Source organism: Carica papaya, chromosome 4, assembly GCF_054855325.1.
Source record: "Carica papaya isolate Zhongbai chromosome 4, ASM5485532v1, whole genome shotgun sequence".
NCBI classification, from domain to species: domain Eukaryota; kingdom Viridiplantae; phylum Streptophyta; class Magnoliopsida; order Brassicales; family Caricaceae; genus Carica; species Carica papaya.
This window is the reverse complement of record NC_142312.1, coordinates 27,281,216-27,304,044: the sequence shown is the minus strand read 5'-3', so window position 1 is coordinate 27,304,044 and position 22,829 is coordinate 27,281,216. Positions and strand designations below refer to the sequence as shown.

The 22,829-nt window shown below is 35.0% G+C and overlaps 1 protein-coding gene across 1 annotated transcript; it reads left to right on the top strand.

Moving 5' to 3' along the window:
• Positions 1 to 19,241: 19,241 nt before the first annotated feature.
• Positions 19,242 to 20,374, top strand: LOC110820609 (heterodimeric geranylgeranyl pyrophosphate synthase small subunit 2, chloroplastic-like). The gene has a single exon (XM_022050128.2). It carries the CDS (start codon positions 19,442 to 19,444, stop codon positions 20,321 to 20,323), a length of 882 nt encoding a protein of 293 aa, XP_021905820.2. The 5' UTR covers positions 19,242 to 19,441; the 3' UTR covers positions 20,324 to 20,374.
• The last annotated feature ends 2,455 nt before the right edge of the window (positions 20,375 to 22,829 follow it).

The window sequence follows — 22,829 nt, the reverse complement described above, 5'->3', positions numbered from 1 at the left end:
TTTTAAAAATTATTAATTTTAATTTTTTTAATAAAATTTTTGAGTTACATACATTTTGAATGTGTTTAAAACAATTTTTAAAAGTTAAGGTCAAACTGTAAATAAAATGATGATATATTTGAAAAGAAAATTGAAAAACAGAGGACAAATCATAAAAAAGAAAAATGCAGCCACGTGGGACAGCCACGTCAGCAACACGACAATTTGTCGTGTGCCACGTGATGGACATGCTAGCACAGTTCCACGCGGGAAGCCACGTGGGCGATCCGCGTGTCAGGCCGATTGAATGGCTCAGGGCCTCTCCCCGCGCGTGAACAATAGATATCGAGTCTCAAAATAGGCTTGATCAAACGACCTGCGTGCCTCCAATCAAATAGTTCAGATCAATTCCCCCATTAAGCACGATCGGATGACCTTTGATGCTCCATGTCTCCTTGCACGGATGGCCCAGATTAAAGCGGAGGAGGTATTTAAACCTCACTACTGGGGCTCCCCAAAACCCTAGCTGTCAAGACCACTGGAGAAGAAAAAGAAGGGCAGCCGGAAAGCGAACCAATTATCAGAGAAAAAGAAGCCGGCCACCATCGCCACCACATTAGAGACCCAAATCGATGCTGATAAGTGAATTTTTCTCCCGTTCATTATGTTTTTTCATTTTAAACTACCTAAAATCCTTATCGACGCCGAAAAACCCAAGGGAAAGTTAGAAACGGAGGGCAGAGCTCGGTTGAGCCGCCGCACCCGAAACTGAAAAACCACTCTAGTGAGCCCAGACCCTTTTTTTGTTTCCTTCCGTTTCTCGATCCTAGGCCATCTAACATGTTTTCAGTACAGGGTAATAGAAGGAAAGTCGCGACCGCGAGGGAGAAGCGATAGAGCCACCGCACTGGAAAGTCAGAATCGTCAGTAAGTTTCGATTTTCTTCATTTTTCTACCAACAGACACTGCCTAACCCCAAAGTGAACATGTTTTTACCTAGAACTGATCGAAATCAGCCTGACCGAGAGGAGGAGCCGTCATAGAAGGCAGAATTGGCGGCGGAGCACGGCAGTGCCACAGTGCAGGAACTCTAAACCGGCCCCCAGTGAGATTTTTGGCCCTTTTTTCGCATATCTCCACGTTATTTGACATATATTTTAGTTTTAACAGAAAAAATCCAAGAAATTCAAGAATCAGGAACTGCTGGGAAGCGTAGTAAAAAAGACAGTATTTCAGACATCGACTTGGAGTAAGAATCCCTCACATTTTCTCCCATTATAGTTAAATTAAAGTTAAATTAAGAATAAACGAGAAATTACAAATGTTTGCCGACCCCTTGATTAATTAAATACAGGTCACCGATGGAGCAAGTAACCAGTCAGTGTATAATTGTTCCTAATTTATTTGTGTTGCCTATTTATTGTTATATTGCCTTAATTGCCTACCGTTACTTCGTGTACTTTAATTTATTGATTTTAATTGCTCTTCTTATCTATTTAGTTCACTCAACCATTTTCGTCTTTATTCCGTTTATTCAATTTGCAACGAATGTCTTAATTATATTTTCTTGAATCATCGGGTCTTAATTTATATATCTTATTAAATGATCGTTCCATTTTCCTATAATTGTCAAATGTGAGTTTTGCATGTATTTAGTGGCTAGATAGTAATGGAAGCTTGTATGTGTAAACAACATTATTAAAATTAAAGGGGCTTATTGGGTGTCATGGAAAAGAGTGTATAAACTTGGTACATAGAGTAAACCCTATCGTGGACGTTACCCTTAGCCGAAGGAGCTGAGAAATCTCATACCAGAAGGGGTTGGGAATTATTTTGATTACGCTAATTATCAGACGGGGTATTGAGGCAGTGGTGTGTTTGGCGCCTATTACCGAACCGGGTATGGGGATAGTTGGTTGATTCATTGAATAGATATTTGGTCTATGTGTAGTGAGAACTCCTATGGACCTCCAACGGCAACGGTAAATAAGTAAAAATGGTAAAAGTTAATTACTATTGGTCTTTTAGGATGCATAATATGAATTACTATTCTGATTCTTTTCTTCATAAATAGCATGCATTTTGGGCCTTTTTAGTTGATATTAGAGCCGCGTTCCTCATAATCATTCCTTGCACATAAGGTTAGAGTGATTCAATGCAACCCGAATCTCAAATCTTTGTTGTGAAATATAGGTATAAGAACATGAGGAGAAGAAGACCCCCATTAAATAGAGCAGCCCAGGAGGAATCGCTTTGGGAAGATGTCGATCGGCTCTTCGAGATGCTTGAAAGACTCATCTCTCCCCAACAGGCCAGGGAGGAGAAAAGGGAGTTGCATGATCTCCCTCCACCACTACTACAGTTTGAGCCACCTCCACACCGAGAGGATCTAATGCCACCACGATACAACTCTGCTCCTCTACTGTATCATTCGGCACAACTACAGTACAATCTGGATGCCCCAACCATATAACTAGATGTTGCCACAAGGCCACCAGGTCCCTCCCCAGCATAATCCAATTTCTCTTCAGCAAGATCCAACTCCACCCGTGATGGACCCATACTACATCAAGAGGTATAAGAGACTTAATCCATCTACTTTTGCAGGGGCATCTACTTTTGAAGAAACTGAATACTGGCCAGCATAGATAGAGAATGCCTTTGTGACTTTTGAAGTAGTTCCTAAATGGAAGGATGTTTTTGCCACTTACATGCTCGTAGGTGAGGCAGGACATTAGTGGCAACTGAAACAGGCTACTCTACCCACCCCAGTCATTTGGGAACAGTTTTTAACAGTCTTCAATGCTGAGTACCTTTCAGAACACCTCCGACATCTGAATGAGATAGAGTTTGCACACCTGATCTAGGGAGATTTGTCAGTATCAGAATATGCTCAGAAATTCCTAGAGTTAGGCTGATACTCTCCTGAGAGCATGACAGACGAAGGTAGGAAGACAAAAAGGTTTAAGTGGGGTCTCCGCCTTAAAATCAGACAACAGTTATATGTGTTTGAGCTCAGTACTTACTCAACAGTTTTGGCTAAAGCACAATTGATAGAAAGGAACTTCTTTATTTTTTCTCCAGCAGTGGATAATCCCAAACCTCCGGTTCCACATTGCAGGCCAGCACTTATTGTATTGAACCAGTAGAACAAGAGACCAAAGCCCCAAACTCAAGCTCCTTTTTCAGGCCTCGGTAACAGGATGTAACAAGGTTTGCCAGCAATGTGACAAAAATCATGGAGACCGACCTTGCTATCGCCTCAACAACACCTGCCACATATGTGGCAATGTCTAGCACTACGTGTGAGATTATCCGCAAAATCAGAATCATGCCAGACCTGCAGTTTAGGGCAAAGTCTATACACTCACTCAGCAGGATGCTGAAGCCAACCTAGACGTAATACATGGTATGTACACTATCTGTAACTACCTTGCACATGTTTTAATTGATATTGATGCTTCACATTCTTTTGTTTCACATGTTTTTACTCAAAATTTAAAGGTGTTATCTAAAAGCCTTAATTCTGTATTATTTGTGTCAACACTTGGGTGTGGGACATTACTGAAGAATGTTATATACAAAGCTTATATCATAGAAATAATAAGTAGAAAATTAAACGTAGATCTGATAGTACTTGACACGGGGAATTTTGATGTAATTCTTGGAATAAACTGGTTAACGGCGTACCGTGCTACTGTAGACTGTCTCCATAAGAAGTTTGTATTCAACATTCCTAACGAAAAGTCTTTCACAAATTAATAAAAATTTTATATGTTATTTAAATGTGGTAACTACCTTGTTTATCAAATGCCTTTAACTCAGCTATTCTTTTCCACGCTAGGTAAACCTAAAAAAGAGATTTGTATTTAAGATATTCTTGTTGTCCAAGATTTTTCGAATGTATTCCCTGATGAACTATCCAGACTGCTAGTAGATCAAGAAGTCAAATTTACCATAGATCTTCAGCCTGACACCCAACCCATCTGAGTTGTGTCGAGATGGAAGAACTAGAAAAACAGATCAAGAAATTGTAGAATAATAGGTTCATCCGACATAACATATCCTCTTGGAGTGCTAGAGTCACATTCGGAAGAAAAAATAATAGGTCCTTGAGGTTGTGTATTGACTACAGAGAACTGAACATGGTCACAGTGAAGAACAAGTATCTCATCCCTAGGATTGATGATCTTTTTGACTAATTACAGGGTGCTCAAATTTTTTCTAAGATTGACCTGCGTTCGAGATCTCATCAAGTGAAGATCGAGGTAGAAAAAATCCCTAAAACGAACTTCAAAATCCGGTATGGGCACTATGAGTTTCTGATCATGCCATTCAAATTAACTAATGCACCTGCGATCTTTATGCACTTGATGAACAGGGTCTTCAGGTCATTCTTGGATCAATTCATCATAGTATTCATTGATGATATCCTAGTCTATTATAAGAGTAGAGAAGAATACGCTCAACATCTAACTCAGGTCTTACAAGTTCGTAGGGAAAAGAAACTATATGAAAAATTGAGTAGTTCCTTCCTAGGCACATAATACCAAAAGATGGAGTGTCAGTGAATCCCAATAAGATTGATGCAGTGATGGGTTGGAATTAGTTGACTTCAGTTAAGGAAGTTCGAAGCTTCTTGGGTATGGCAGGTTATTACCGTAAGTTTGTAGAAGATTTTTAAGTATAGCTGCCTCCTTGACATGACTTACGAAGAAAAATATCAAGTTTGAGTTGAATAAAGAATGTGAAAAGAGATTTACAGAACTTAAAAAATGACTGACTACCCCACCAGTCTTGGCTCTGCTGAATAGAAAGGGTGAATATATAGTATAAAATGATGTGTCATATTAAGGACTGGGTTCTGCTCTGATGCAGCACGAGACGGTCACAGTTTATGGGTCTAGGCAGTTGAAAACTCATGAAAAGAATACCCCACCCACGACTTGGAACTTGCTATCATTATCCACGCCGTGAAGATCTGGTTCCATTATATGAGAAAATATTTGAAATCTATACAGATCATAAGAGCTTAAAGTACGTATTCACCCAGAAGGATCTCAACATGCATTAGAGGCATTGAATAGAACTCTTCAAGGATTATGATTGAAAGATCTTATACCACCGTAGAAAGGGTAATGTGGTAGCTGATGCCCTAAGCAGGAAGAACGCAAGTATGCTCGCTCACATAATGGTTTCTGAGTGCAAGATGATAAAGGCTACACAGTAGAAACATCTCAAAGACTTAAAAAGGGGTCATTGTTTAGCTTATTTAGCAGTTCAACCCGAATTAATCCAAAGAATAAGAGAGGCTCAACTGACCGATCTCACTTTAATAGCTCTCATAAAGGACACAAAACAGGGTTTGAACTCAGAATTCTGAGTCTCTGTCGATGAGTTGCTCAGGTTCTAGGGTAGGTTATATATTTCCAGTGATAGCGAGTTGAAAAAGGATATCATGACAGAGACTCACAATTCGAAATTCACCATATATCCGGGAAGTACTAAGATATACCAAAGCATGTTGCCCCAATTCTGGTGGAGCGAAGTAAAAAACATAATTATCGATTTTGTCTCTAGGTGCCTTGTATGCCAACAGGTCAAAGCAGGATATCAATATCCAGGCGGGCTACTTCAGCTGTTATTAATCTCGGAGTGAATATGAAAATATATCACCATGAACTTTATAACAGGATTGTCTAAAACACGTTTGGGACACGATGCGATCTAGATGATTGTCGATTGACTCACTAAGTTATCTCATTTTCTAGTCATCAGAATAACTGATTCTTTGGATAAGCTAATTAGAATTTATATTCAGGAGATAGTTAGATTATATGGACTTTCGATGATAGTCATATCGAACAGGGACTTCAGGTTCATCTCCCGATTTTAGACAAGTCTTCAACAAGCAATAGGGACAAAATTGTCTCTTATCACAATATTCCACCCACAAACAGATGAACAATTAGAGCAAATCATTCGCACACTAGATGATATGCTCAGGGTTTATGTTCTAGATTTTGGAAGGCACTAGGATGACAATCTACCCCTGATAAAGTTCATCTATAATAACAGTTATCAGACAAGTATTGGTATGACTTTGTCTGAGGTATTATATAACCGACCTTGTTGGTCACCGATATGTTGGGAAGAGGCGGACGACAGAAAATTGATTGGCCCAGATCTTATAAATGAGACCACAGTGAAAATTGTTAAATCAGAAAAAATATTCAGACAGCTCAGAGTAGACAGAAAAGTTATGCGGACACCGAAAAGAGAGATTTAGAATCTGAGAAAGGCGATCGAGTGTTCCTTAAGGTTACTCCTTTAAGGGTATCACTAGGTTTGAGAAGAGGGGAAAGTTGAACTCCCCGGTTCATCAGACCATTTGAGATTTTGGACAGGATTGAGGTATCTGCATATAGACTAGTATTATCTCCAGAACTGTCCATAATCCATAATGTCTTTCATATGTCAATGCTACGTAAGTTTAACCCTGACCTCTAACATGTCTTGTCTTACAAGCCACTTCCACTTTAGGGTGATTTATCTTACAAGGAGGTACCGATTAGTATTTTGGACCAGAAGAGCAGAGTATTTCGCAACAAAAAAATTCTCTTTATCAAGGTTCTATGGCAAAATAACTCGCAAGATGAGGCCACTTGGGAGTTGAAATCAGACTTCAGAACCCGATATCCTCAATTATTCTATTAGCAGGAGAATAATAATTTAAGAGACTAAATTTTCTTAAAGGAGAGAGAGTTGTATCACCCCGAGCTTGGAATTTAGGCTCGGGATGACAAAATTTATTTTAATAATGATTTTAAAAATTTTTAATTTTAATTTTTTATAGAATTTTCGAGTTATATGCATTTTGGACGCGTTTGAAATAATTTTCAAAAGTTAGGGCCAAACTTTAAATAAGGGGAGAGAATATTTGAAAGAAAAATTGAAAAATAGGGGCCAAATCATAAAAAAAAAGTAGCCACGTGGGACGGCCACATTAGCAGCATGAGGAATCATTGTGTGCCACGTGACGGATACGCCAGCACGGTTCCATACGGGAAGCCACGCGGGCGATCTGCATGCCAGACCAATTGAACAGGTCAAGACCTCTCCCACGCACATAAACGGTCGAGATCAATTCCCTAAATAGGCTTGATCAAACGGTCTGAGTGCCTCCAATTGAACAATCCAGATCAATTCCCCCGTTAGGTGCAATCGGACGGCTTTTGCTGCTCTATGTGTCCTTGCACGAATGGCCCAGATCAAAGTCGAGGATGTATTTAAACCTCGCTACTTGGGCTCCCCAAAACCTAGCCATCGAGACCACCAGAGAAGAAGAAGAAGGGTGGCTAAAAAGCGAACCAGTTGCTAGAGAAGAAGCCGACCATCGTCGCCACCGTACCGGAGACCTAAATCGATGTCGGTAAGTGAATTTTTCTTCTATTCGTTATGTTTTTCGATTATAAACTACCTAAAACCCTTATCAACACCGAAAAACCTTAGGAAAAGCCATAAACAGAGGGCAAAGCTCGGCTGACCTGCCGTACCTAAAACTGGATAACCACTTCAATGAGCCCCAATCCTTTTTTCATTTTCTTCAGTTTCTCGACCCTAGGCCATCTAACATGTTTTCGGTGTAGGGTAACCGAAGGAAAGTTGTGACCGCAAGGGAGAAGCGGCGGAGACACCACACCAAAAAGCCAGAACCGCTAGTAAGTTTTGATTTTCTTTATTTTTCCACCAACAGACACCGTCTAACCCCAAAGTGAACAGGTTTTCACTCAAAACTGGCCGAAACTGGCCTGATGGAGAGGAGGAGCCATCGTAGAAGGCAAAACCAATGGCAGAGCATGGCAGCTTCGTCGCGCAGGAATCCTAAATCGACCCTTGGTGAGACTTTTGGCCCTTTTTTGCCCTTTTTTTGCATATCTCCACGTTATTTGATGTACATTTTGGTGTTAGCTAAAAAATCTAAGAAATTCAAGAACTAGGAACCGCCAGGAAGCGTAATGGAAAAGGTGGTATTTCGAACACCGACTCAGGGTAATAATCCCTCATCCTTTCTCCCGTTACAGTTAAATTAAAATTAAATTAAGAATAAACAAAAGATTATAAATGTTTGGCCGACCTGTTGATTAATTAAATACATGTCATTGATGGAGCCAATAACCAATCAGTGTATAATTGGACCTAGTTTTTCTATGTTGCCTATTTATTATTATATTACCTTAATTGCCTACAATTACTTTATGTACTTTAATTTATTGATTTTAATTGTTCTTCTTGTATATTTAGTTTACTCAAACCGTTTTCACCTTTATTCCGTTTATTCAGTTTGCAATGGATGTTTTAATTACGTTTTCTTGAATAATTGAGTCTTAATTTATATCATTTATTAAATTATCGTTCTATTTTTCTGTAATTGTGAAATGTGAGTTTTGCATGTATTCGGTGGCTAGATAATAATGGGAGCTTGTATGTGTAAGCAACGTTGTTAAAATTAAAGGGACTTACCTGGTGTCATGAAAAGGGGTGTACAGACCTGATACATAGAGTAAACTCTGTCATGAACGTTACCCTCAACCAAATGGGGTTGAGAAATCTCAAACTGAAAAGGGTTGAGAATTGTTTTAATTATGCTCATTACCGGATCAGGTATTGAGGTGGTAGTGTATTTGACACCTATTATCGGACGGGATATGAGGACGACCAGTTGACTTATTGAATAAATATTTAGTTCACGTGTAGTGAGAACTCCTATGACCCCCAGCGGCATCAATAAGTAAGTAAAAATGGTAAAAGTTATTACCTACATTTTGAATCTTTACATATTTTTTATAAAATTAGAAAAAAATAATAGAGAAATCTCATGTTATACGAGCTAAATAATTTTTGAATTTGAATTTAAAATTTTGACCACACATAATATTAAAAAATATAACTTAACTACGAAGAGAAAATAAAAAATAAAAAATATTTTAATTTATTAAAATAAGAAACTTACGTATGCATTGTAGCTCTTGAATATACGGCTAAAACTCCCATATAGAAACAGACAAACAAACAAACAATCATTTTTGAATTAATGCGACTTTTCCTAATTAATTAATTATGCAGTGTTTAAAGTAGTCCTATAAACATACATGTAAATATATTATGAAATACTAATTTTATTAGCTTTTATAGAAAATTTTCAATTTTTAAAAAATTAAAAAAATAAATTTTTAATCCATCATAATTTTTATAATTAAAATAATTTAATTATCACATAATATTTGGTACATAATAAATTTGATTGATACTTACACAACTTAATTATTACATACTCAATAATATATTAATAAATTTATTAAATTAAATATTATAAATTAATAATAAATGATTTATAATATATTTAAAAATAATAATAAATTTTATATTTTTAATAAAATTTAAATTCATAATAATTAAATAAAAAATAAAAATTTTAATACCTATATTTGTTACCACAAAATTGAATTTGACTAATAGTAGAAAAAATGTGTGTATATAATCACATGGCCTAAAAAGAAGGTAAGGTAGGTAGATAGGTAAAAGCATAAAGTTTCCTTGGTGCTGACATTTTTGAACTGCAGAGAATCTTGTCTACGAGGAGTAGTACGTACACTGGTGTTAGTTAAATCAATTACACGTTGCCTTCCTGTTAGGATTTTCAAATTTTGTCCCAATTCAAACTTACTGTTGTTATTATTATTATTATTATAAATAATTGCACCAAATTCCCAACTCATATCGGAAGCTTTCTACACATGATGCACGTGAACAGAACATGACCCAGATGGTTGAATTTTGGTTTTTTTCTTTTTAAAATAAATATATATATATTTTTTAAAAAAACTATTACCTACTAAATTATGCACATTTAAATAATAAATTTTTATTTTATATAGTACAAAATAAATTTTTTATCGTTCTCCTTCGAATTTCGCTAATTCTACATAAGATATTTTATTTTTTTTAAAAAATATTTTACTTAAAAAAATATATGAACGTTATAAATAAATAAAATAAAATAAATTTTTAACTGATCTAAACTACTACATAGTAACCCACATGTATATATGCACGCAAAATGCTTATTGACATTTGAAATATGTATGTGTATGGTGTGGAATCTTAGTTGCAAATTAAAAAAGACACTTTAGAATAAGTACTTAAGATGTGGTGTGCTTCAATTTTGAATTACTACGTATAGGATTTGAATATTTAAGAATTTAATTTGAATAGTCAACAATGAAATATTTGTGGGATAATTATAAGATTGAAAAAGCAATTAATGATGAAGACAAGCGTTTTGGAAGGTAATGCACGCATGTGACATAACATGTGAATATGTAATTATGAAACCAAAATCCAACTCAAAAGATTTATATACGTATTGTAATTGCCAACTACTATAACTATAATTGTAATAACAATTAATTAAGTTCTATAAATTAATAATAATTCATTTTTCATATTTCAATTCTTTATCATCTTGCGAGTATAATTGTGTAAAAGTCTGAAACCTCTATTAAAGATTTCGAGTATTTAGCCTAATTATAAAATATAGTAATACTGAAATTATCATTGCGTAGGAAAAAAAAGATTTAAATGTTACATTTTTTTTTTCAAATGAACTTAAAATACCTAAATAAGTGCTATTAGAATGTTTAGAACTTAAAATAAGAAAACTAATAGAAAATAATAATTAATCTCAATTTAAATATGGCAAAGCGAAAAAGAATAATGTCATAGTTATTCTCTCATTGTTCGGGGTCTGGATCTTGATCGTCTCGATATGAAATAGTTAATAAAAAGATGGTGAACTACACTACCTCAATAAAAATATCAAAAACCTTAACAACAACACAATAACTAAAGAGTTGTAGAAAAATTATAAAACAACCAATAAAATATATTTTTAATTAAAAATAATCTTGATGTGGTCGCACCCTTTCTTTTTTTTACGGAAACCATTTTATTACTTGTTTTTTTATCAAACAACATTCATACACAACATTAAGATATATTCAGGGACATAATAAAAATACGATTAATTTTTTACCGTCTTACCCAAACTAGGGTCACTTACTATCTCTATTTCCGTCATATTATTTTTATTCCCACTACTGGTATCGCTGGGGGCCTATAGGGATTGATCAACACATCGATTCTTAATAAACATATAAAATAAATATAAATACATGATTGATAAACTAAATAGGGATAAAAAATTAAATGATATGCATAGAGAATGAAAAAAAAAGTAAAATAAATATAAAAATAAAGAATAAATGTATAATAAATTAAGAATGGGCAGAATAAACTAAAACGATAAATATGAGTTTATTAGCTCCATCGACAACCTGCAAGATCGAATTAAACAACACAGAACGCCGATTAGATTTGAATAATTAAATATATATTTATTATTATTTAGTCCGAGCTTCGATTAAACCGTTATGAAGGGAGGAATTGAGGTATTCTTACATAGATTGAATGATGATGATGTTATTCCTTGCAGCCACCGGTCGCAATGATTCTCTTCACCCTCGGTTTTCATTGTTTTCCTTTTTTCTTTCTTTCTTTTTTTTTGTTTGATGTGAATGAAAAATCGAATTGTCAGTGCATAAGGGAAGGGAAAGGGAATAAAAGGAGGCGAACGGGCTTACTGAAATCGGATTTGGCTTTCAATAGTAGATGTGCGTCTCCTCTTTCTTGGCTTACGATTTTCTTGGGTTAATTTACAACAAAAATGGTTAAAAATGGTCGAGAATGAAAAAAGTATAAAAAAAAAATATAATCTATAATAAGTTCTATCCAACGCCTCTAACACTTATTGAAGTCATTTTGGGTGAATATGTGTTTCAGACTTTTATGGTTTGAATAGATTTCAAACATCTCTCCATATAAGTAATGATATCAGGTCTTTAAAACATGAATAATTATGGTAAGCTCTAAATCATGAGTGAGGTAATTCCTTTCATGAGTTTTCAGTTGTTTGGACCCATAAGCTATGATTTTCATTATGCCAACACATGTGCAGTAATCAGTCTCTTTTTGAGTTTTGTAAAGCTTCTTTTACATTTCTCATTTCACTCAAACTTAACATCTTTCTTCATGAGTCATGTCAGGGGAGCTACTATGCTCAAGAATTCTTCCATAAACCTGCGGTAATAACCTGCCATACTTAAGAAAGTCCTAACTTCTTTTATTGTAGTTAGCTTCCAACTTGTCACGGCCTTAATCTTATTGGGATTTACTGACACTCATTCTTTCGATATTATGTGCCCCATGAAAGAAGTTTGTTTAAGCCGAAACCCACATTTACTCAGTTTTATTTATAATTTATTTTCTTTGAGAATCTATAAGACTTGGGTCAGATATTGAATGTATTATTCCCTGTTTTTAGAGTAAACCAAGATGTCATCAATAAAAACAATGACAAATTGATTCAAAAATGGTCTAAAAATTCTATTCATTAAATCTATGAAGATTACGGGTGCGTTAGTCAATTCAAACGGCATGACAAGAAACTCATAATGTCCATACTGGATTTTGAAGGCTGTCTCAGTGATATCTTCTAGTTTTATCTTTACTTGATGGTATCCTGAACGTAAGTCGATCTTATGAAAAAATCTCGGTACTCTGTAACTGATTAAAAAAATCGTTAATCCTGGGGAAGGGGTATTTGTTCTTAATTGTGACCTTGTCTAGGTCTATGTAGTCTATACACAACCTCAATGTCCCATCGTTATTCCTTGCAAAAGTGACTCCAGTACCCCAATGAGATATATTGTATAAGATGAAACCATTCTCTTGCAGCTCTTTGATTTATTTTCTTAGTTCCTCCATTTCAACATAGCTCATCTGGTATGGGGCAACTGAGATGGGTTGGGTGCCAAGTTATAGATCAATAGAAAATTTTACCTTTTGATCTACTAGTAGCCCAGTAGTTCATCAGGGAATGCATTAGGAAAGTTTCGAATGACAGGAATATTTTAAATGCAAATCTTTTTCTTAGGTTTGCTTAGCGCGTAAAAGGAATAATTAAATCAATGGTATACAATTAAATTCAATAAACTATCTCCATACACCAACAATATTTGAGATTTTATTAATTGGTAAAAGGTTTTTTTATTAGGGATCTTGAATACAAGTCTTTTGTAGTAACAATCAGCGGTATCATGATATTTAACACTTGGGCCCGGAATCTAGGCCCGAAAAAATAAAATCATAATAATAAAATAAATTAAAAAATTTTAATTTTAATTTTTTGTTGAATTTTTTAAAGAAAAATGTATTTTTGATGTATTTAAAAATATTTTCAAAAATCATGGCTAAAGAAAAAATAGATCATTCGAAAAGAAATTTGAAAAATTAGGGTAAAAGTAAAAATAATAAAAATTTGGCCACATGGACTGCCACGTTAGCAGCGCGGCTGGTCGTCGTGTTCCGCATGGCAGACACATAGACACGCATTCACTTGGGAAGCCACGTGGACAATCTGCGTGCCAGCAAGTCCAATGGTCCAGATTTATTCCCTAAATAAAAGCGATCTGACGGATGAGAGAGGGCTACCTGTCCCTGCAAGGATGGTCCAGATCGATACAGGGGGGGTATTTAAATGTCGCATCCCAGGGAACCCTAGCCACACTTACCTTCGTTGAAGAAGAAGAAGATGGGCGGTCGGGGATTTTCTTCAATCGACTTGCACCATAAAAGGATTAGAAGCACAAAGATAAAAAAATTGAAGGGAAGGGAGCAGGCCAGGGAAGAGATGAGGGAACTGCCTGACCCTCCACCCCTGCCACAATATAAGTCATTCCTGCAACGAGAAGATCTAGTGCCACCTCAGTACAACTCTGCTTCTCCATCATATCATCTGACACCGCCACAGCACAACCTGATGTCCTCACTATACAACTAGGTGCTGCCACAGGGTCACTCGATCCCTCCCCAACATAATCTAGCTCATCTTTAACAAGACCCAGTTCCACTCGTGATGGACCCAAGCTACATTGAAAGGTATAAGAGACTTAACATATCTACTTTTGCAGGGACATCCACTCTCAAAGAATATGAATACTGGTTGGTAGAGAAAGAAAAAACATTCACAACTCTTAGGGGGTTCCCGAATAGAAGGTCATAGTTACTACTTACATACTCGTAGGTGAGGCAGGTCATTGATGGCAACTAAAGCAGGCTGCCCTACCCATTTCGATCACCTGAGAACATATCCTAATAGCTTTTAATGTAGAGTAATTTCTAGAATATCTTCAGTATTTGAAGGAGATGGAGTTTGCACACCTGGTCCAGGATGATATGACAATGTTTGAGTATGCCTGCAAATTCCTGGGTTGGGCCAATACTCTCCGGAGTATGATGGATGAAGGCAGAATGACAATGAAGTTTGAGTGGAGCCTCTAGTATGAGATCAGGTAGCAACTGTATATATTCGAACTCAGCACCTACTCAGCAGTTTTGGCCAAGGCACAGTTGATAGAAAGGAATCTCTACATCTTTCCTCCAGCCGTGGGCAATTCCAAGCCCCCCGGTTCCACATTACAAGCCAGCACTTACTGCGCCAATTTAGGAGAACAAGAGACCTAGGTCCGTGATTCAAACTTTCCTTCAGGCCCCGACAACAGGATGCAACAAGACTTACCAACACTGTGGCAATGATCATCAGAACTGACTTTACTATTGCCTTAATAATACCTACCACATATGTGGAATTGTCCAGCACTACGTGAGAGAGTGTCCGCGAAATCAGAATCAAGCCAGACCTTCAATCTAGGGCAGAGCCTATACCCTCACCCAGTAGGATGTTGAAGCTAACCTAGATGTGATACAGAATACGTACACTATTTGTAACCACCTTGTATATATTTTAATTGATATTGGTGCTTCACATTCTTTTGTTTTACATGCTTTTAAAAAAAATTAAATGTGTTACCTAAAAGCCTTAATTCTGTGTTGTTTGTGTCTACACTTGAGAATGAGACACTATTAGAGAATGTCATATAAAAAGTTTGTATCGTAGAAATAGCAGATAGAAAATTAAATGTAGACATGACAGCACTAGATACAAGAGATTTTGATGTAATTTTAGAATAAATTGATTAGTGGCATATCACGCTATCGTGAATTATTTTCATAAAAAACTTATATTCAACCTTCCTAACGAAAAGTTCTTCACAAATTAATAAAATTTTTAGATATTATTTCCTCACGGTAACTGCATTGTTTATCTGATGCTTTAATCCATTTATTCTTTTCTACGTTAGGCAAGGTTAAGAAAGAAATTTGCATTCAAGAGATTCTTGTGATTCGAGATTTTCCAGACGTATTCCCTAATGAACTACCAGGACTGCTGATGGATAGAGAAGTTAAATCCACCATAGATCTTTTATCTAACACCCAACCTATTTCAGTTGTTTCTTACCGAATGAGTCATGTTGAGATGAAAAAATTGAGAAAATATATCAAATAATTACAGGATAATAGGTTCATCTGACACAGTATATCTCTTTAGGGTACTAGAGTCATGTTCGCAATGAAAGATGATGGGTCCTTGAGGTTGTATATTGACTACAGGGGCTTGAACAAAGTCATAATTAAGAACAAGTACTCCCTCCCCCAAGATTGTTGATCTCTTCTGATTTGGGATTTTTTAATTTAATCATAAGTAGTAAATATATATATATCTATATAATGTAAATATAGATGCCTTTATTTTCTTTTTAAAAAAATATGTGTATATTTATAATTTAACAACTTTTTTAATTATCGATTTAGATTATATTACATTTTGACGAAATAAATGTAGAGGCACGAAACTTAAAAGGGAATAATAATATGAATTGAATACGAAGAGAAATAATAGAGTTAGAGTTTATATTCCTGACACAATAATTTAAAATACCTAATAGGGATACATGGATGTCCCTTCTAAAAAATACAGGAATGTCCCTTCTAAAAAAACAAACAAAAATCAAAGAAATAAACAAAAAGTAAATAACTGAGCATCTTAGGACGACATTCACTAGCTTTTGAATGGAGTTCGGGTGGTGAACTATTCACAACCCTCTTATTAATTGGGATTTAGGTATTCTTTCTTTTGATATGAAATAACTAATGAAATGGTGAGTTATATTAGCTCAATAAGAATATCACACTATTCACCGATATAGAAACTGAATATTAGTAAAAAATCATAAAAACAACAAATAGAACTTTTGATTTAAGTAAATTTATTTATCATAAAAACCTATTTATTGTATATATTTACCGTTTGTAAGATTTTCAAAATTGACCTATAGAGATAATAACCTAAATAACATTCTAATCTTATATTCAAGTGAGCAAAAACAGTAATTTTCCATCTTTATCTGGCTACTGATATCCCTATGGGCCTATAGGGATGTCTCACTATGCGTGAACCATTATTCAACATTATCAACTAACCAGCTGTCCCTATACCCCGTCTGATATGAGCACCAAGAATACCATCCCTCAATACCCCGTTCAGTATGAAGGTAAAATGAATCGTCCCCATACTCCGTCCGGTATGAGTGCCAAAAATACCAATCCTCGGTATCCAGTCCAATATGAGGCAACGTTCACGGTAAGGCTCCCTATGTACCCGGTCCGTCCACTATCTCTCAAGATATCCAGTAAGGCTACCATTCATTAATTCACATGACCAAATAATTTTTTATTTGTATATTGATTACCAATTTCACAAATTAACTATAAATCATGTAAGACAAGCAATATATATATCAAGGAAGCACAATTGAATCATTTAACCATTCCAGTATATCATCACATGTTTAAAGTTATAAATTCAATAATTAGTTAAATAGGATAACAAATAAATGACTAACCGATTTCTGGCTCCATTGGTAACCTGTAATTATTCTCAAAGTTTTCTAAATCATATAAAATATCATATTACCGATTATTAAGCTTCAATTCAATAACAGATAATAAGATGAAGGATTCTTACCCGAATCGATATCCGAAATACTAAACTTTCTACTACACCTATTGGCGGTCCCAAATTTCTTGAATTTTTCTGTGGAGATTAAAACACATTTTACGTACCTAAAAATACCTCAAAAAATCTAAAATCGGTGTTAACAACCTTTTCCGACCAATTTTGGAATTCTGGCATGGCAACACGGCCATGCTTTGGCAATGGCACTACCACTTGCGACGGCGGTTTACCTCGACCTGACCATTTTCGAGTAATTTTGGCTGGTTTTGATCGGTTTTATATCCATCTCTGCGGAAAAATACGTTAAGAGGTCTCGGTTGGTCCAAAAAAGTCAAAAAATAAAAACCTATCGGCAGCAAAATTTTTTGGTGCAGTGGCTCCACCGGCTCACCTTCGTGGCTGGACTTTTTCTTTGGTCAACCTGTAGAAAATAGAATGATAAACATAATAGTGAAAAAATCGCACAAAACAGGAAACAGGAATGAGCTCATCTGTAATGCCCAATTAATTTTAATGTATTTAAAATTAATTTATAAATTTTAATTTAATGTAAAAATGAAGGAAAATAGGTGGAGGATGAAATTGAAAATAATTTTGGAAAAAATGGGTGAAAATTTAGGTTCTGGGAGTATTTTTGAAAGAAAAATCAAAAATTGAGTGGTCAAAATGTAATTTAGAAAAGTTATGTCACGTAGGACCGAAGCGCGCCACATGGCAAGGGACACTGACGCGGTGTCATGCGGGAGGCCACGCTGGCGATCCGCGTACTCGTGATCGGACGATCCAGATTCATTCCTGCGTGCATGGATGACTTGGATGCGTTCCTTTCCCAGACGCGATCGGACGGTCAGATTTAAACACGATCAATAGTCTAGATCCACTTCCTATTTAAACGTGATCGGACGACACAGATCAGATCGCGATGAATGGTCCAGATTCACTCCCTATGTAATCGCGATCGGATGGTCCAAATCAAACGCGATTGACGGTCTAGATTAAAAAGGGACGAATATAAATTGTGAAGATTGGTGACAAAAAGGGGTCACCGATATTGGTGACGGCTGGGAGGTTTTTATCTGGGAGTAATAGTGTGGGTGAGTGGTCGGGTCAGGGTCGAGTGGGCTGGTACGTTGGGTAATGTTGGGGTGGCCTAACGTGGTGACTTCACATGATAGGAAATGGGAGAGCTGACGATTTTCTTTGAGGAGATGTTGTAATTACAATAGGGGTAGGTGAATAAGAGGAAAAGAGTGGGGGGAGAAAAAATGACGTGACAAAATGAAAGTGGGGACCTAGGAGAGTAGGCATTTAACTGGATTTACATGCTATGTTTATTATTTGAATTTACTTTAGTGAGTTTGTGTATACTCATTACATATCACTTACAGATGATGGAGTACTGGAAGCTAGACCAGAGCTGCATGCTTCTGAACCTAGCGCGTAAAGGGGACAAAATAGAGAATTTGAATAGTGAAACAGAATACTTATATAGTTAATAGCAAGTAACTCATTTTAAAATGAGAATTTGTGAAATTATAAGATACCCTATTGATAGATATACATTGGAGTAACTTTAATAATTTGAATGATACATGTTATGTCACGAATGCTAGTAGGGTAATAAGTAACGCTGCTGAAGAAAAAGAAGTAAGGACATTACAGTAGGTATGAGAGTGGATGTATTGCTTCAGAATTATTGTACATGTAGTACATAATTAATGAATGTATTTATTATTATTTTTTATTTTTATAAAAAAACTGTTTTTGCCGACTGTGACTAGAAAATATCTTTTTGCCGTACCCACCCCGCCATTATGTGGCCAATAAAAATATTATTTTTTGAACAATTTCATGTTGAAATTGAAGTTATCACGTGTTATTTTCAGATTCAAAATTATTCTGTAGTGTTTTATTTTTTCAACTATTAAATTTTTAGATTGAATTCATGTTTTTAATTAATTTATTACTCTTTATTTAACATTTTGAAAATCAAATTACCATACCACGTGCCTAAATTTGTAATCTAATGACGATATAAAATATTCCTTAATTTGTTTTAAAATGATGCGTACGGGATATAAATGATTATTTATCATTCATTCATGTTAATTATAATTATTAATAATTTGTAATAACAGTATATTAATTATAATTATTATATATATTATGATTATGAAGACTTCTCTCTCTCTCTCTCTCTCTCTCTCTCTCTCTCTCGCTCTCTCCCCTCTATATACACATACATACAAGCATATACTATCCTCAAAAAATATATATATATATACATTACATGCTCTTCCCACAAATATAAATACATATATATATATATACAAAAGAGCTCCAGGCAAATTAACCTCTTCCATTGGTGTTGCTTTCTGTCCTTTCGTCTTCCTCCTTTTCCCTCTGTTTGTCTTTCCTTTATCCTCCATGGCAGGAGCTCTGTTCCGCTTCACTACCACCGTTTCTCCAAGCCGCCGGCCATCTTCCTCGGCGCCGATGATGGTCAACACCTCTTCCAGCCAGTCTTACCGGACCACCGCCGACGCCGCCATTGAAATCCATCTCAAGCAAGCCATTCTTATCCGACACCCGCTCCCCGTCTACGAGCCCATGCACCACCTAATCTTCGCCGCCCCTCGAACCGCAGCGCCCGTCCTCTGCATCGCTGCGTGCGAGCTCGTCGGCGGCCACCGGGACCAAGCCATCGCCGCAGCCTCCGCCATACACCTCATGCACGCTGCTTCCTACACTCACGAGCACATGCATTTGACGGACAGACCCGACCGGAAGCCCGCAATGATCCATCACAAATACGGCCCGAATATAGAGCTTCTAATTTCAGATGGAATTGTACCGTTTGCAATGGAGTTGCTGGCCCAATCCGGCGACCCGATCCGAAACAACTCGGAGCGGATCTTACGTGTGATTGTTGAGATCACACGTGCGTTTGGGTCGCAAGGAGTGGTGGAGGGACAGTACTATGAGTTACAACAGAGTGCATTAAACGACGGCGGATCGAGTCAAAGGGAGCGGAATGAACGAGCGGTGGAGAAAAAGGAAGGTAGGTTGCACGCGTGTGGAGCTGCGTGTGGGGCAATAATGGCAGGTGGAAGCGAGTTGGAGGTAGAGAAACTTCGGAGGTACGGTTTTAATGTTGGGAAAATAATAAAAATATTGAGTGAATATGAAGGTGAGAAAGACGAGAGGTTTGTGAAAATTGTGGAGGAGATGAGAAATTTAGGTCTTGAGGAATTGAAAGGTTTTGAAGAAGAAAAAATTGAAGCAATTCGTAGTTTCGTTAATCCTTAAATATCACGTACAATGTGGGTTCTAACTAAATAGTATATTATTATTAAGACACTGTTTTTTTTTTTTGATAAATTAATTATTATATTTGATGAATCTTATATTTTTTAAATTAATATTCTAATTTATAGATACAATTGAAATTTTTAATAATTACGATGGGTTAATTTTAAATATTTATTAAAAATTATGCGAATAAAATTTAAGTAAACTAATACTAACTAATGACATATTCTAATTTATTTTTTTTAAAAAATTAATTATTAATTTGTATGTAATACAAAATTTCATCGTACAAGCATGAATTCTTTAGTTTTGAATAGTACATATCATGTTGTTTCTCACATAAATGTAATTGATTTTTTTACTTCATAGCCAGCTGTTACGATACTCACCAACTACGTATGTACACACACTTAATTTAATATTGATGAGACTATTAAGACCCTTTTATTTTATTCTAAAATTATAAATTTAAATTTTATTAAATATTTAAAATTTATCATAGATTAATAGTGGTAGGTAGCATAATTCAATATAAATAAAAATTTAACTTATTGATATATTAATAAAATTATTATAAGTAAATTGCACTATCTTTCAGTAAATTTATTATATTTTTAAATAAAAAAATAATTAAATTTATTAATTAACGTAGTCATAATTAATTAAAATTTTAATATATATATTTTTAAAAAAATATGAGACAATCTTTTTTTTTTTAAAACAAAAAATTAATTAATTCTTTGATTTGGGAAGATTCAACTTGGTGTAAATGACAAAAGATCATAATGTACTCTATAATCTAACCAGATTTATTCAATTATTTTTTTTTTGAATTAAGTGGGACAGCAGACCCATAAATTTGGAGCTGCTCTGTTTTTTTTTTTTTCTAGCTATTTTTCAATAGCAAATAATTGATGCCAGTTAATTCTTAACTGGGTTTTTGGGACTGCTGCCAAATTGCAACTCTTGGTTATTGAAGAAACAATTTGACTAATTAATAACTCAATTAAGGATATGTAGAGAATAAATTTAGAATTTTTAAGAAGAAAATTTATTACTCCACAATTAATTTTTTAAGTTGATTTAGAATAATATATTTCAAATTCTATATAAATTTTTTATAAAAGTCAATTTGTATAATCTTTTAATTGGAATATTATGTGTGAATTTATTTATAAATATGTTTTATGAATTTTTAATATTTAATTTTCATGAAAAATTGTTATTTCCTCCGTAAATATATATTAATTGATATGTCTAAGTTATTTTTTAACTAAGTACGGTTATCTCAATTAAAAAAAAAATTTAATATCATGATAATATTTTTCGCATCTAAAAATGTAATAGATTTGCTGATATTTAGCCAAACTTTATTATTACAGCATCATTTACATATTAGTAAATTATATTTTTAATTTTATTAAATTAAATATTATAAATTAATCATTGCTAACACAAAACACACGCAAAGTAGCAGATTTAACGTATTCATTGAGATTCATACTAATTACTTTTAAATAAAATATAAGAATATTAATTATTAAACTATTTTAGTATTAGTTTTTTTTTCTTATAAGAATATTAGCCATTAAACCACACGTAAATATAACAATTGTTGTATAACATTTGGGTAACATGCAAGAATCCTAGTAACAAGCAAGTATAGTAGATCATCCTCAAAAAATTAATTCAATATCAAGTGAACAAATACATCATGTATCAGACATTAAATTGATTAAAATAAAAATAAATTAAAGTAACTTAAATTCGAACTAAATCAACTCAATGTATGTAATATCCGACCTCAGAATTCGATCTCGGATAAATTTTCTCATTTATAAAATATATATAAATAACTAAAAATATTATTTTAATTTAATTTTATAAATTTTTTTGAAAAAAATAAGTTAGGAAAAAAATTGAAAGTAATTTTGGAGAAAATGGGTGAAATTTTGAGTTTTGATAACGTTTTTAAAAGAAAAATTAGAAATAGAAGGTTAAAATGCAAAAAAGAGAAATTCGACCACATGGGATGACCCAGTCAGCGGCAACAACGAACCAGAGTACGCTCCGTCGCAAAACACGCTGATATTAGTGCCACACGGGTGATCTGTGTGCCCAGTGATCCGACGGCCCACGCATGTGAATAACTTAGATGCATCACTCCTTTAGGCGCGATCGGACAAACGAGATTTATCGCAATGAACGGTCCAGATTCACCCACGCAATCAGCCTAAACAGGCAACGATCGGACGACTCTCCTCACTATATGTCGATGCGAACGGACGTCCCAGATCGATGCGAGATAAGTATTTAAATATCTCATCATAGGGAAATCCTAACTCTAGTTGCACCTGTCCTCGCCGGAGAAGAAGACCAACCCCCGGCTGCCGCCGCATCGGAGCCACTGCCGATCGCCAAAAAAAGTAAAATTCTCTCATACCTGCTCGAAATTTAATTTCGAGTCTTTCTATGGCCATATCTAAACAAAAAGGATGGTGGG